A 13,317-nucleotide genomic window follows, 5' to 3' on the forward strand; every position below is an offset into this window, starting at 1 on the left:
GTAAAAATTGTTAAGTAAAAAATTCAAAAAACAACAATACCATTATTTTCCGATATAACCCTAACCTTTCCCTCCCTTATAACTCAATACTGCAAAGGTGATACAAAATAAGTGTTATTACTGACCTCAAATGATGTCACCCTTGGTGCTGGAAAATGTGTAACATACGAAACCTGCTTTATTGTTCACTTTTTGAATTGAATCCTAACTTGGATTAATGTTACTATTAGTTGCTGATTTTTAAAGAATGCTTTAAACATCTTGGTGTGTAGATATAAATAAATATGTATACAATTAAATATTTATACTATAACTTTAAGTGTGTAAGTCTTTACTTGGATACCTGTATTTACTGATTTCATTGTTCAGCTCACATTACCCCTCTTAAAATAAGCCTGGCTGCTCAGTCACACTACCAAATTGTGTAGTATAGGCCTAGATTAAAAGGTTGGTTACCCAATGCCAAGAGTTAAGTCATGTTTAGTCCCACACCAATTGAACTGCACCAAATCTTAACACTTAACAGTAGCTATAATATATACTTTGAAAATTACTCAATATATGTTTGTCTCATAACATGGGGCAAGCGGTAGAAACGAGGCAATCTGCATGTCTGGTACCTGAAGGTCCACTCCTGAACATGCAGACTGACTTCACACAGCTCCCCAGTTGCATGAATTTCGAGTTCTATTTTGTGGTGGTCAACATTTTCTCTAGCTGGGTAGACGCCCACCCCTGCCGAAAAGCTCCCATCACAGACATGATGCACCAACCTGGGGTGTTGCATATGGGCACTGCACCTCCAACCCCCTCACAGCTGTTGAATTTGCACATAGAAGACAGAATTGTGCATTAGTCAAGACTTTCTCACCACTCATGTCAAGACTGCTTCCCCACAACCAGCAACCAAACCTCATAATTTGCTACAACCAGGAGACTGGGTTACATGCGCCAGCGCTCCAACCCCCTTGGCGAGGACCACACCAAATCCTGCTCATGACCCAGACCATTGTCAAGTGCGCCTGCTTCACCTCTTGGACGCAAGCTTCCCAGTGTGGGAAGATACCAGCCCCAGCAGCCATCTCCGCAGCCGATACTCCAGGTACCCTGCTACCAAGAACCAGCAGAGCTCCACTAAACAGAGGGAACCACCCCGATTCAGGTCCCTCTCCTGTTTACCCACATCCAGTGCCCGACCCTCACCCTGGACAGCAGAACCCCGGCAAAGGAAGATACTCTTTGCGACCCCACAGAGGTCATCCCCATGGTCGGTAATCTCAAAGATATAGTTTGTGTGTTCAACCACTCACCAGTGGACTGGTCAACTGGCAGGTAAAGCACCTCCCAGGTGAGGCAATACACTGGCAACGTTTGGACACGGCCTACTGACTTGCCCATTCCAGGGGTATTCGGATACCCTGATACCGCCTACTGGTCATAATCTTTGTAGTACTGACCCTTGTGCATCTGTGGCGGTGGTATTACAGTTATATCTGACTTTGCCCGGCAAAAAGCAAAAAAGACTGATCACGAACTGTGTGGCTAGGGCATGCGAGGGAACCCTCTGAAGTGGTGCCCTGCAGTGAGGGTATTCTGTATCGCTGTGGGTGACTGGGTGAAGCTCGTCTTTAAGGCAGACAGGGCAGGTACCATGTCAACCCAATTGTATGTGTGGATGAGCAGACCTACGGGGCATCAGAAGGGGGGGGGCTGATTACTCTGCCAACAATTAGCGGCATAACTTATTATGTAGCCCGAGCAAAAGTGCTTAAATGGCATATGTCGGCTTGGTCATAAGTATATCCATCTGGCTGCACATTGCAGATCGTGTAGGTAAAACAGATGTAATTTGGACAGCTCCTAAACCAATATGGCAAGGAATGTGCTGATTGTGTAAACGTGTGTGACACCACAGTATTAGGAGAGTAACTCACGGTGCAAGGACATATTTGTGAGGATACCAACACAAACTTATTGTGTTGGTAAAGTAAAGTGGCACACAATGAACGATGCCCGTAGTGAGTCAGTTACCCAATGTCTTTCTTATCGGTTCCATTCAATTGCTACATTTAGGCCATGTCATACGCTGTCCAGTTTGTAGATCCAACATTGTTCTAGTGCTCCGAGTCTTTTTCACTGTCGCCTCCTCCGATATTGGCACCGATCATCTGTATCACGAACCATTGAAGATCACGATCAGTACGTTTGTATTTTTTGTAATGATCAACGAGCTGTGTATCTGCTACTAAATACCTGATTTAGGAGCGGAGCTCAGAGATCCTTTGTTTGATGGGTCTTGTGGTTTTTCCTACATATATATCAATTCACACTGACATTGGATGACAGATGCCCATTCTGCTGTTACAATTTGTGTGTCGAGATAAATTACAGTGTATGTTGTTGTGGTCAAATGTGAGTTTCTTGTCTGTGACCTGGAAGGGTATGCATTTCCCACATTTATGGCGTCCTTTCACTGGGGGTAGATTCCAGGTTCTCCCAATGGTGGTTGGTTGTTTGGTTTCTCTGTAGGTTTGCACCAGATGTTCTCTTATGTTCCGATTCTTTTTGAAGGCAAACACAGTTTTTTTATAGTGTGCCTGTGTTTTTTTTATCAGGGGCCAGTGTTTCCTTATGGTACGCTTCTAAATATTGCTATCTCAATGCTGCGCCTGGAGGTGGCACCAAGAAGATACCCTAACCTATCTTACCATGCCTCTGCTTTAGACAGGGGCTATTTACTTGGTTAGAAACATAGCCCTCACCCCTTTAAAGATACTTGAAACTTCTTTAAAAATCCTTCAAGTAGATATAAAGTTACTGCCCTATATGCATCCCTGGATTACCATTGCCCCCGCAATCTTCACTCTTAACTGGTCATGGGCCATCTCCCTATAATGAGACATTTTTATAGTGGCACTTCCCAACCCAGATAGAATAAACTCCAAGGAAAGAGGTCCACCAGCAGAATGTGGTCACAGAAATACCAGAACCGAGAAAACAAACAACCCCTTAGCCCTTACATTTCAGTTACTATTGAACAGTAGCGTGTGCGGACACAAGTAGAGTAGAAGTCAGAGATGGCAGATCTTGAACAAGGCAACATAGGGACAGCCTTGAAAAGGGGAAAAAACCAGCAAACAATCACAATTGAAACACTCAGATTTGAAGTTAAAACCGGACCCACACCCAGTGGTTGCTGCAGAGTCCCTGGCGGGGTCAAACCCATATATATAGCATGGAAGCTTTGTGAGGGGACTATGTGTGGCTTTGAAAGAAGACACGGTCTGGTGAGAGTTGGGGGCAGAAGGAGGATGTGGAGCAAGGGAACGGAGGCTGGGGAGACGCGTCCAGGAAAGGAGGCTAGAGGTAAAAAGAGAAGAGTATGAAGAGGGTTGTGGCTGTAGGAAGAGCTAAGGGAGAAGAACAGCAGATAGCAAGCAGGGAGAGGAGTATCTGGAAGAGATTGTTGGAGGAGATACCAGGAGAAGATGTATAATCTTGAGGAGGTGATTGAAGTAGACACCAAAAGGGAGTAGTAAATTGATGTGACTAGAGGAACACCTGGATGCAAGAGTAGGGGGTTCATTGCGCAGTTTGTTGGAGAAAATACCAGGAAGGATGGATGTTAAGAATAATGGGGAAGACCACAAGTAGGGGATTGGAGACCAGTAGAAGGAGAGTGGGAGATTGGAGGCAGTGAGAATAAGAGGTGAGAACAAGATGTAGGCACACTACATTCTTGAAGAACGAACAAGTGGAGAAGTGTTGAGGAGGTCCAGGGTTAGGTGTAGGAGAGAAAGTAGAAAGAGAGGATAGGAGATGCAGGTGCGATTGCCTTAGGTACAAGAGAGCTGTAACACATCAAGGAGGCAGATGAGGAAAGGGTTTTGAGGACTAGAACAATAAACCCAAGACCGAGTGAGGGAGAAGGCAACCTGACCCAATTTGCGGAGTAGATTTAGCTGGCCAGCTGTAGGGGTGGATGATTTGGGGCCTGCCATCATATCAACCCCACTCAGTCTCAACCAGCAGATAAGCTGAGCTGCACAGCCCAATGGTGGAAGCTTTGGGGCGGATCACAGAGTCACCCAGCCCCAACTTCTGCCATTGTTCAGGCTTAGCGTGCAAGTGCCTACTCTCCACTCGCCCACCGCATCCTGGGCCTACTCTCCACTCGCCCACCGCATCCTGGGCCTACTCCTCACACCTGCAGGGCCTCGTCTTTGTCTACATCCCCCTCCCTAGGGCCTCATGGGTCCTGGGTCCTATCTCCCTCCTTCCTTCCTTCCCTCCCTCCTTCCTTCCCTCCCTCCAGCTACCCCAGTCTCCCGTTTCCTGCTTATCCTAGCCTCCTGTCTGCAGCTCCTTCTGAAAATCACCACCACCCATCTTCCAACCTTTCTCAGACATAAGGGAACTCGGCTGTGTCTCTCTCCGGCGCTTGTATGGGGTATTGGCAGATGGACCCTGTCCCAGGGGATGGCTCACAGTTCTTGTCGGGAAATTGGGGTTGGGGTTGGCTGGTCCTTCGGAGGATATTAATTTATTTTATCATCAATACACTTATTTTAATGAGCTTTTTTCCCCATATGACAGAAAATACTGTGCCCGAGCTTACTCGGGCAGTGCTTAGAATGCAGTTCTAGGCAAACTAGGACAGAAAATAAAAAGCGTACAATTCACCAACCTGTAAAGTGCCAGCGGCCCCATTAAGAAAAATACACACTATAAATGTTATTGACATGTGGGGCTTAAATAGAAATGAGATTACACGCATTGTTAGAATGTGCAAAAAGGGGATTCATTGTTGGGTGTTTCTAAGAACCAAAAGGAAAAAAAATGACCATCAAGTACTTTCAGAGCATTCTTCAGTACACCTCACATTATTGCTAGGACATTTTTGGAAAGCCAGGTATGCGGGTATATTCAAAGATATAACAAAAGGATGGTTTTGTAAACAGAGAGAAAGTGGATATTTGGGAGGCGATCTGGGGAAGGTGCCAAATAGTCGAAAAGGGGATAATTCACAAGCTTCTGTGTCGCTCTGAAAAATGAAAATCTGTTTAATCAGCCAGAAAAGATCAAGAAGAACTATTGGAAATCTACATACAAGTTTGGCCTTTGTTAAACATGTAGAAAACTGAGGGCTGTTGGGACACTTGGAAATCATTTCCTTAGGGAGAAATAACAAAAAAAAAAAACTTACAATGGATGAAAAATAAACCTAAAAGGCTATTGACATACAAACATATACAATATAACAAATTCACACAAACATACAAAATACACACATCACCTTAAAGAGGTTAATAGGGAAAGGTGCCCCGATTGCAATGCCAATCTTAAAATACTCTTACAAAACATATCTGGACCCAACAATGCATTAGAAAAAAATTGAACATCTGCAAAATTTGTGCTTGCTAACATTGTCTCTGAAAGATAGTGCGCAGGTATCAGTCTCTGAAGAAGTGCTTTTAGCAATTAAAAGCTCTGGAAATAAAAGATTCCATCCCAGATTGGATTTCAGATTGTTTCCACAAGAACGACAGTAGGCATCTCATATGGGCAGATTAAACTATTGCCTTTTCCAAACAGAGAAAATGACTTGGACTAAGAGGAAATGTATCCTCTATCTGCTAAGGAAGCTAGGCATTGATAAACTTCATAGCTCATTACCCTTCTCAATATTGATGCTAAAGAGTACCTGAAAGATGCAGCAAATAGACTTGATCAACATCTCCCAACTTATCTGTAGATCTCACCGGACTGCTTTGGTATTATCCACTGCCTGTACCAAGCAAGAGAGTAATACATGCTATAGAACCAGCATATAACAAACATTTCCCTGGCCTTGCTAGGATAAGACATAGATAAGGCATTTTATAGAGTTCCTGGCAAATATTTAGTCCCCCACTTCACTCGGCTATAAGCAAACAGTATTTTGTCAGAAGACATTCTGTCTGCCATGGATTATACTTTAACATTCACCATTATCTCGCCCACCTTTCAACCTTTCCATAAAACCCTTGGCAAGAGAATGAGACGTAATGGTGAGATTGACACAGGGAAGGTAAATATTATTTGTGGATATCATCTGCATGATGACTAATCAGAGAACTTCCCTTCCACTTAGAATAGCCGAAATCTTGTTTCAGCAAGTTATGCTCTGGCTATGAAAGGCTAGTTCCCTTTAGGTGGGAAGAGACATGTTTTAAATACTGAGTGTTAGGATATCTAGAACAATTTAAACGCTATATAAAGAAACTTTTCCAACTTTGCTCCACACCTACTCTTTGCAGATTCTGATAAAGTCCCATTTACAAGATGAGTGAATGGACTGGGCTAGTCTTGGGAGCCAGGTGCCACTACCCACTTTGTGACGCAGGCCCTTGAGGGACTATATGGAGGAAGGCACATGCTCCCGAATGCACCACTTTTCTTCGGACCATAGTTCCCACCAGGCACCTGGACAACCCATGCCCCAACGAATGTTGCCGGCTTGAGAAGAGGCTGGTAGAACAGAAGAAGGGTCCCACAAATGGTAACTTACATAAAGAGCGCAAGGCGTTCTGTGAAGGGGCCAAGCTACAAAGAGAAGAAAAAAATCTCAAGTCAGAATCGACAGGTATTTATCAAAACAGGGCCCGTAGAGCAATCAAGAGCAGCGAATGTAGTTTACAGTGCCTGTACAGCAGAGAGTAAAAACAGCTCATGTAAACCCCACCGTCTTTTGCCAACTAGAAGGAAGAGTTCTTGTGGATGTTCTGTAGGGTTTAAGGTCTGCCTTAGTCAAGGCGCTCCCAACCCCGTTAGAAACAGTAAAAAGAAAAACATACATTTGCCAAACAGGAATTTGGCTTTTAGGCTCCGGTTGGCCGTCAACCGACTCTTGCGCCATAGAGCCAACAACACTTTCATGGAGGGCTGGTTTCAGCCAAGGCATTCTGCCATGATCATTGTTTGCACAAGGCCACACTAACACAGACTGTCAGGGGGAGTGGGGTGGGTCTGAGCCCCTGAGCAAGCAAGCAAGGAAGGAAGGAAGTAAGGAAGGAAAACCCCTGCATCTCAAACTCAGACTAGGGGGAATGTCAATACCTGTGGAGCATCTGTGAAGGAAGCCAAAAGGAGTGCTGATTGAAGATGGTGGTTTGCATTGTATTGTAGTCAGAGATATACGTTTTGTGGTAGGAATGCCCTCAGGGACAAAAGTGCAGGTATGGGAAAGTTCTCAGGAGGATTAAGATGCGTGTGTGCATTTGGCCAACAATCCATCTAAGTGCGCACACATTTCCTAACCCCAACAATGAATAAGTGCGTCACATTTCCTACCCCCAACAAACCATCTAAGTGCGCCACATTTCCTACCCCCAACAACCCATCCAAGTGCGCCACATTTCCTACCCCCAACAACCCATCCAAGTGCGCCACATTTCCTACCCCCAACAACCCATCCAAGTGCGCCACATTTCCTACCCCCAACAACCCATCCAAGTGCGCCACATTTCCTACCCCCAACAACCCATCCAAGTATAACACATTTCCCACTTCCAGAATATAGGTAAGTGCAGAGCACAGATAACTCAACACATCTAGCTGACCGTCCAGGGGGTGCTGCAGGCAATCTACACAGAGTAATAAAAGTGTTATAAATTGTAATAATAAACCACCTAGAATCAACTTTGGCAGTGTAGGGAAGTAACACTTGGATTCAGACTTTGGCAGCATAAAGAAAACTCGTTGTACAATTTGACTAGCTACAAGGATCTATGGGATTTTTTGGTAATAAGAGTGGTGCGGTGTTACCGGAGTACAGTAATGGCTATACTCCCTGCCTACACCACACTTACCTTATCGGTCGGTGAAGGTCATCTACACCAGGCATCCCAGGCGAATACGGGCAAACACAGAGCAGAGTTGCTTAGCAGGTAGCTGCCTATTGCCTCGTGGCCCATAGCCGGTGGCTGCCCGGTGTGGTTGTTCTCAATGGGTCACACAGCCTAATAGGAGGGTGGGGTCAGGATGGGAGGCGGGAGGAAAATAATAGACTGGAAGCAGGTAGGCAGGGGAGCAGGGAGGGAGAGCGAAACGCTGAGGATTGCAAAAAAATGCAAAAACCAAATGTACAGGTTGGAGGGGGGGGGGGGAGAAAGAAGGGGGTGGGTCACAATCACTTACCCAAATAAGCAGGCCAAGCAAACTGGCTCTGGGAGAATAGACCCGGCAACTAGCCGCTCACAGCATTTCTGGTTTTGGCCGCTCAGCCCAATCCGAGGTCGGTTGGGAGGCTGTGGGAACGCGATGCAGGCAGCGACAGGAGCAGGGGGGGGGGGGGGCGGGGGGGAACGCTTAAGAGTGCAAAAAGAAGCAAAATACAAATGCACAGGTTGGATAGGGATTGCAAGCAAGGGCAATCACTTAGCCCAATAAGCAAGCCAAGTGGTTCTGGGGGGGGCTAGACCTGGGGTCCAGACCCTCACAGTATTTCCTGATTTGGTCGCTCGGCCCAATCAGAGGTCGGATGGGAGGCTGTGGGAACGCGATGGCCAGGAATGGGAAGATGGGCGCTAAAATATGCAAAATACAAATATACATGTTGTATGGGGGTCACAGGCAAGGGCAATCACCCCAATAAGCAGGCCTAGCCAAGTCATTGAACTAACTGCAAAATGTGGTGCAGCGCATAGACCCGCCCACCTAGCAGTAGCACAGTAAGGAGAAAACAAAGGCAACACCAGAGAAGCAAAAAGCGGAGATGAAGTTAAAAAGGAACAGCATATAAGAAGAGAGTAGAACATTAGTGGCAGAAGGAGCCAGGGGGAGAGGAGTACAAAGGAGATGAGGAGAGAAAATAAAGAAGGGAGAGAAGGAGCAAAGTGGGAGTTGTGTAGATGAACAAGAGCTACAAAGCAGAGGAAAGAAGAACAGAAAAGTAGAAGGTAGGAGGTAGGAGGTGGACAAGAATAACTAGAAGGAGGAGAGAGGGGGAAAAACAAAAGTGGACGAACAGCAATGGGGTGAAGGTGTAGAAATTGGTGGACTAGCAGGAGAGAGAAGTAAAGATCAAGAGAAGAGCAGGGTGGAGTAGATGCAGATAATAGCACAGCAAAACACTGAAGAGTAGAGAGAAGCAGGGGGAAAGAAGAGCTGAAGATCAGAGCAGGGGGGAGAGGAGAGGCGACAAGAATACGGAGGTAGCCAAGATTGGCACCAGGAAAGAGGGCTGGTCATTGCCCGAGCTTCTAGGGAGAACCATAGTCTCTCACATAACTAGCACTAGAAGTACAATTTTAAAATTAAAGCGGTTGATTTTTTCTGCATTTTGGCAGGGCCTATAAAGACAGGTCATTAATGATTCACCTCAAAAATAGTTGGGATAGCATATTTCCAAATTCGAACTCTCTTTCCTGTTGTATCAAAGCAGTCTTCAGTAAAATGCACAGAGCAGACACAGGCTGTGGGTTTCCAAGGCTGGTCTTCATCCGCACCCCAACAGAGAGCCGATATCCACTGCTGTCTCATATCCCGATCATTTGGGAACCTACGACAAAAGAGAGGTTTATTCCGGCCATCAATGACGACGTGTTTATTGTTGTTTTCTCTAAGTGTGCTGTGATAACAAACATTGCGTGAAATAAGTGTACTGCAAACCAGAAGAATTGCGCTTACCGACTAGAAATATTTCCACATAATGGATATAGGTTTGGTGAAAGCACCTAATTCCACCCACATCTCTAGGTATGTCGCTTACGATAACTGGGTCTGTTTTGGGAACATGGTGATGCTATGTCCAGAACACACTGTTGCTTCTGCTACTAAATGTGTTTTTACAAGTACAGAAAGCAACTAGAGAGGGTAAGGAATTGAGGATTTGATGCCACTCTTACTGGATATTTCAGTGTCTCTTCTCTCTAGCCACCACAAACAGAGCGAGCCTACACATTAACAGACTTGCATACTTCATGCGTGGAGAGTGTGATAGCCGAATTGTACAAAAGAGAATAAAAAGGAGGCAAATAATTTAGAGCTCGGAAGAGCAAAGCGTGATTCAGGACAAGAAAGTTCAGGTTAGTACAAAATAACTCAGCATAGCAGGCATAGAAAAGAGATCCCAGGATGAGGCAAGAAACCCCGATGGTTTACAGAAGCAAGAATTCCAAGGGAATTTAACTCTGGTGCCATAGCTACACTGCGTGAACCAAGGAAAGAAACTGCACATTGGCACAACAAGGGAACTGAAAACTGGGTAAGTGCAGTTCAAACAAGACAAGAAGCCTCCTGTGCAATGGCATGGAGAGCCTCCCGCTTGGGCTGTGGCAAAGAACCGATTGAACACTGAAAAAACTGTGGGATGGACTTCCTGATCAAGAAAAGGAAAGACCAGACTTTCCAGTGGTAGCTGTAGTAAAGCAGTCAGGCTTAATTTCAGGAGGAAGGAAGGCTAGAATGGAGATACAAGAATCCCGAATAGACACCACAAAAGAACACATCCCATTGGTATACTCTGCATGCAAAACAAGTTGCAAACTAACCAGCCATAAAAAAGGCCACTTGCCGCCTCAATTATATACAGACAGATAGATAGCATTTCTCAGTCGCTAAAAGTAAAAGATCACAAGCAAATGGCTAGTGGCAAGTGCAAATTGTGCACCTTGGTATACCGATAAATATACACTTCTAGTACAAGGTTACACATATAATATCTATGGTAAGAAAAATAAATACATGACACATAGAGTGTACAGGAACAGATAATGATCAGTTAAGGCCTTACTCCTGAAAGCCCCATACCTGGAAGATGCAATACGTGTAGGCTTCCAGATAAAGGTTAGCAGTAGACCTTAGAAAATATTACACACTGTAAAAATGACCAGTCAAAATCCAAGGATGCCATGCAGAACAAGACTTGCAAATTCTTAAAAAATCCCACTAGCCCTGCAGGTCGAGTTCCTTAATTTACATACTTGACCTAAGAGAAATGCACTCGCCCCATGGAGACAGGTGACAATGCATGTACCAGCGCTTTCTGTTAAATGGTGCATGTCACCATAAGCACACTTCATATTATGCGCAATGCCAAAGTTTGTTTGCATTAAAATGGCAATTAAACGTTTTTAACATTCCTGTGCTCGCCAGAAAACTCAAGTACTCCTCAGCTAGGCTAGCGAGCCAAGAGATTTTGCAAGCCCTGCAAAACATATCACAGGTTACCTGCTACACTCTAAATAACAAATACATAACAGATATGCACATAGAACTATTATAGGACTTGGAGATGGAGCAGAGGGGAACCCAGTGTCCAGCACAGCCAGGTGGGCTATCAAGGTTCAAGATATTTTAGTTAGGCAGTCCATATTCCTAAATGGGCATATTACACACCAAGGAGGTGAACAGTAGCACGTCAGAGAAACACTGCATATCCTTTGACCAAGTGAAACACAAAGATTTAGAAATAACAGGTAAAACGGGGAGAGTTACTAAAACTTCCAGGCTTGATGGAGAATTCAATGGGTTCTAGGGCGGACCCTAGAAAAATGGCCCAATTCAGGTCAGCGCCTTCAGTGTCACTTGTTGGAGTTCCAGAGTTGAGATTTGTGTCCCATAGAAAACAACAGGACCAGGTCTGTAGGCTGACCTGTGGCTAGTATGAGAATCAACTTAAGTCCCAGTTCTTTCCCATAAGCAGCCGGTAAAAAAGCAGTCAGCCCAAGGGGATACCCAGAAAAAGAAATCCAGTTGGTTGTTCAATACCCAACTGCCACCAGAGCACAAAATTAGAGCAGGATTCCACTCCCAATGTTAACCAAAAGGGAAATTAGGGCGACTACAACAAACCACAGGGACCCTTGGGGGCATCTTGAATAATAGAACAACCCAGGTCCAGAAAGTACTTACAATGTGGGTTCCTAAAAACAAACACCATTCAATGAACGCAGGACAACCATGTAAGTAAATGCTTCTTTTTAAAGGCTGAAATGAAGGATCATCTCACCCAGGGACTTGAATCCTGAGCCAACCACACCCCTATGGCTCAAAAGAATTAACAAATCATTGGAGTGAGGCCGACCAATCAGAAGTGGAATCGCCAACAGAGACCGCTCCAGGAGAACAGAGACACTTGCACAAGAGAGCTTGGCAGACAAATGTGAATGTCACACCAGCAGAAACAGCCCCTGTAGCAGGACAAGGTTGTGGAGAACCAAGACGGGCCAGATACACATATTTGGAGGGGTGTTGAAGTCCCAACACCCTTCCAGGAAGCTTTCAAATGTGGTAAGCGGCAGTACATAGGGAGATATGCCCAGACCAGTGCATTCAGCCAGTGGAAACAGTGAGCAGTCACCTAGCAGGTAGGCTAACCTTGTCACCTTCCAGAAATCCAGCTTCACTGATTGTAGGAACAAGGGACTCTCTTATATTTACCATCCCTCAGAGCCCACCAATCCAATAAGGGGATTTTAAAAGAACTGTTTTGGTAGGCATTCTATCAGATTGAGCCCAAATAAATGACAAATACCCACACCCAACCCCACAGAAAGGGTGGGGGCCTGTCTGGGTAATGAACTGGTCTAAACAAGTCCAGACTACGATGGAGGCTGCCACCTTGGGCTCACAACTGTCACTTTAGGCCTTCCTTGTGGTTTCCCAGAACAAAGAGAACCCCTCAAACAAAATGGCAAAAGTAGAATAAATAAATTATAACATTAGTACCCCAATGGCTACCAACCACAGGTATATTTAGCTACTAATGAAGTAATCAGCTTGCACCCCTGGTGAAGCCAAACTAATATTTGCTGCCACAAACGTACCCCCTATCAAACAATGTTGAGTGATTTTATCACACTGCAGTGCATGGGTACCTTATGGGCTACCCATATAGACATAAGGAGTAAAATAAAATAAGAAAAAAGGGGGGGGGGGGAAATCTAGTGGCAGACTGACAACCATTTGAAAAACCACAAATTAAAAGGGGGTGTGGGAGCAAAAAGAGTAGGGGTCCCAAAATATTAGACTGCAGAACCCTCGTCCCCCCCCCTCCTGCCTCACCTCCCCTCCAACCCCCCCCCCCCCAATCCCCCCTGCCCCCCATCTCCAAGGAATGCACCCCCAGCAGTGGCCAAGACTCTCAGAACCCTAGTAATGAAAACTTTGGGGAGCATGGAAAAGCCCAGGAAAAGACCATGATATGGAACTCCAGGAAGGGTAGCATAACCGGTTAAGGGGCTTCAAGTTCAGAATGATTAACCTACAAGTTTCATCCGGAAAATATTACGAGTTGTACTAGTAAATAGGTCTTGTATTAGGCTGCTGGATATA

The 13,317-nt window shown here is 45.2% G+C and overlaps 1 protein-coding gene across 3 annotated transcripts in view; it reads right to left on the reverse strand.

Annotated features, from left to right (window-relative positions):
* The window catches only part of LOC138566579 (zinc finger protein 345-like), a 187,046-nt gene that overhangs the window by 142,530 nt on the left and 31,199 nt on the right, over positions 1 to 13,317 (reverse strand). The window contains exon 2 of one of the 3 annotated variants that reach the window (XM_069644084.1): positions 9,361 to 9,541. In XM_069644084.1, the coding sequence (XP_069500185.1) occupies positions 9,361 to 9,541 (181 nt within the window). Of the gene's footprint in view, positions 1 to 9,360; positions 9,542 to 13,317 lie in introns of those variants that run through there. The other 2 variants (XM_069644085.1, XM_069644086.1) reach the window with 2 other exon arrangements.

The sequence above is a fragment of the Ambystoma mexicanum genome, chromosome 2p (genome assembly GCF_040938575.1).
Source record: "Ambystoma mexicanum isolate Mex_15411 chromosome 2p, UKY_AmexF1_1, whole genome shotgun sequence".
Classification (NCBI taxonomy): Eukaryota; Metazoa; Chordata; class Amphibia; order Caudata; family Ambystomatidae; genus Ambystoma; species Ambystoma mexicanum.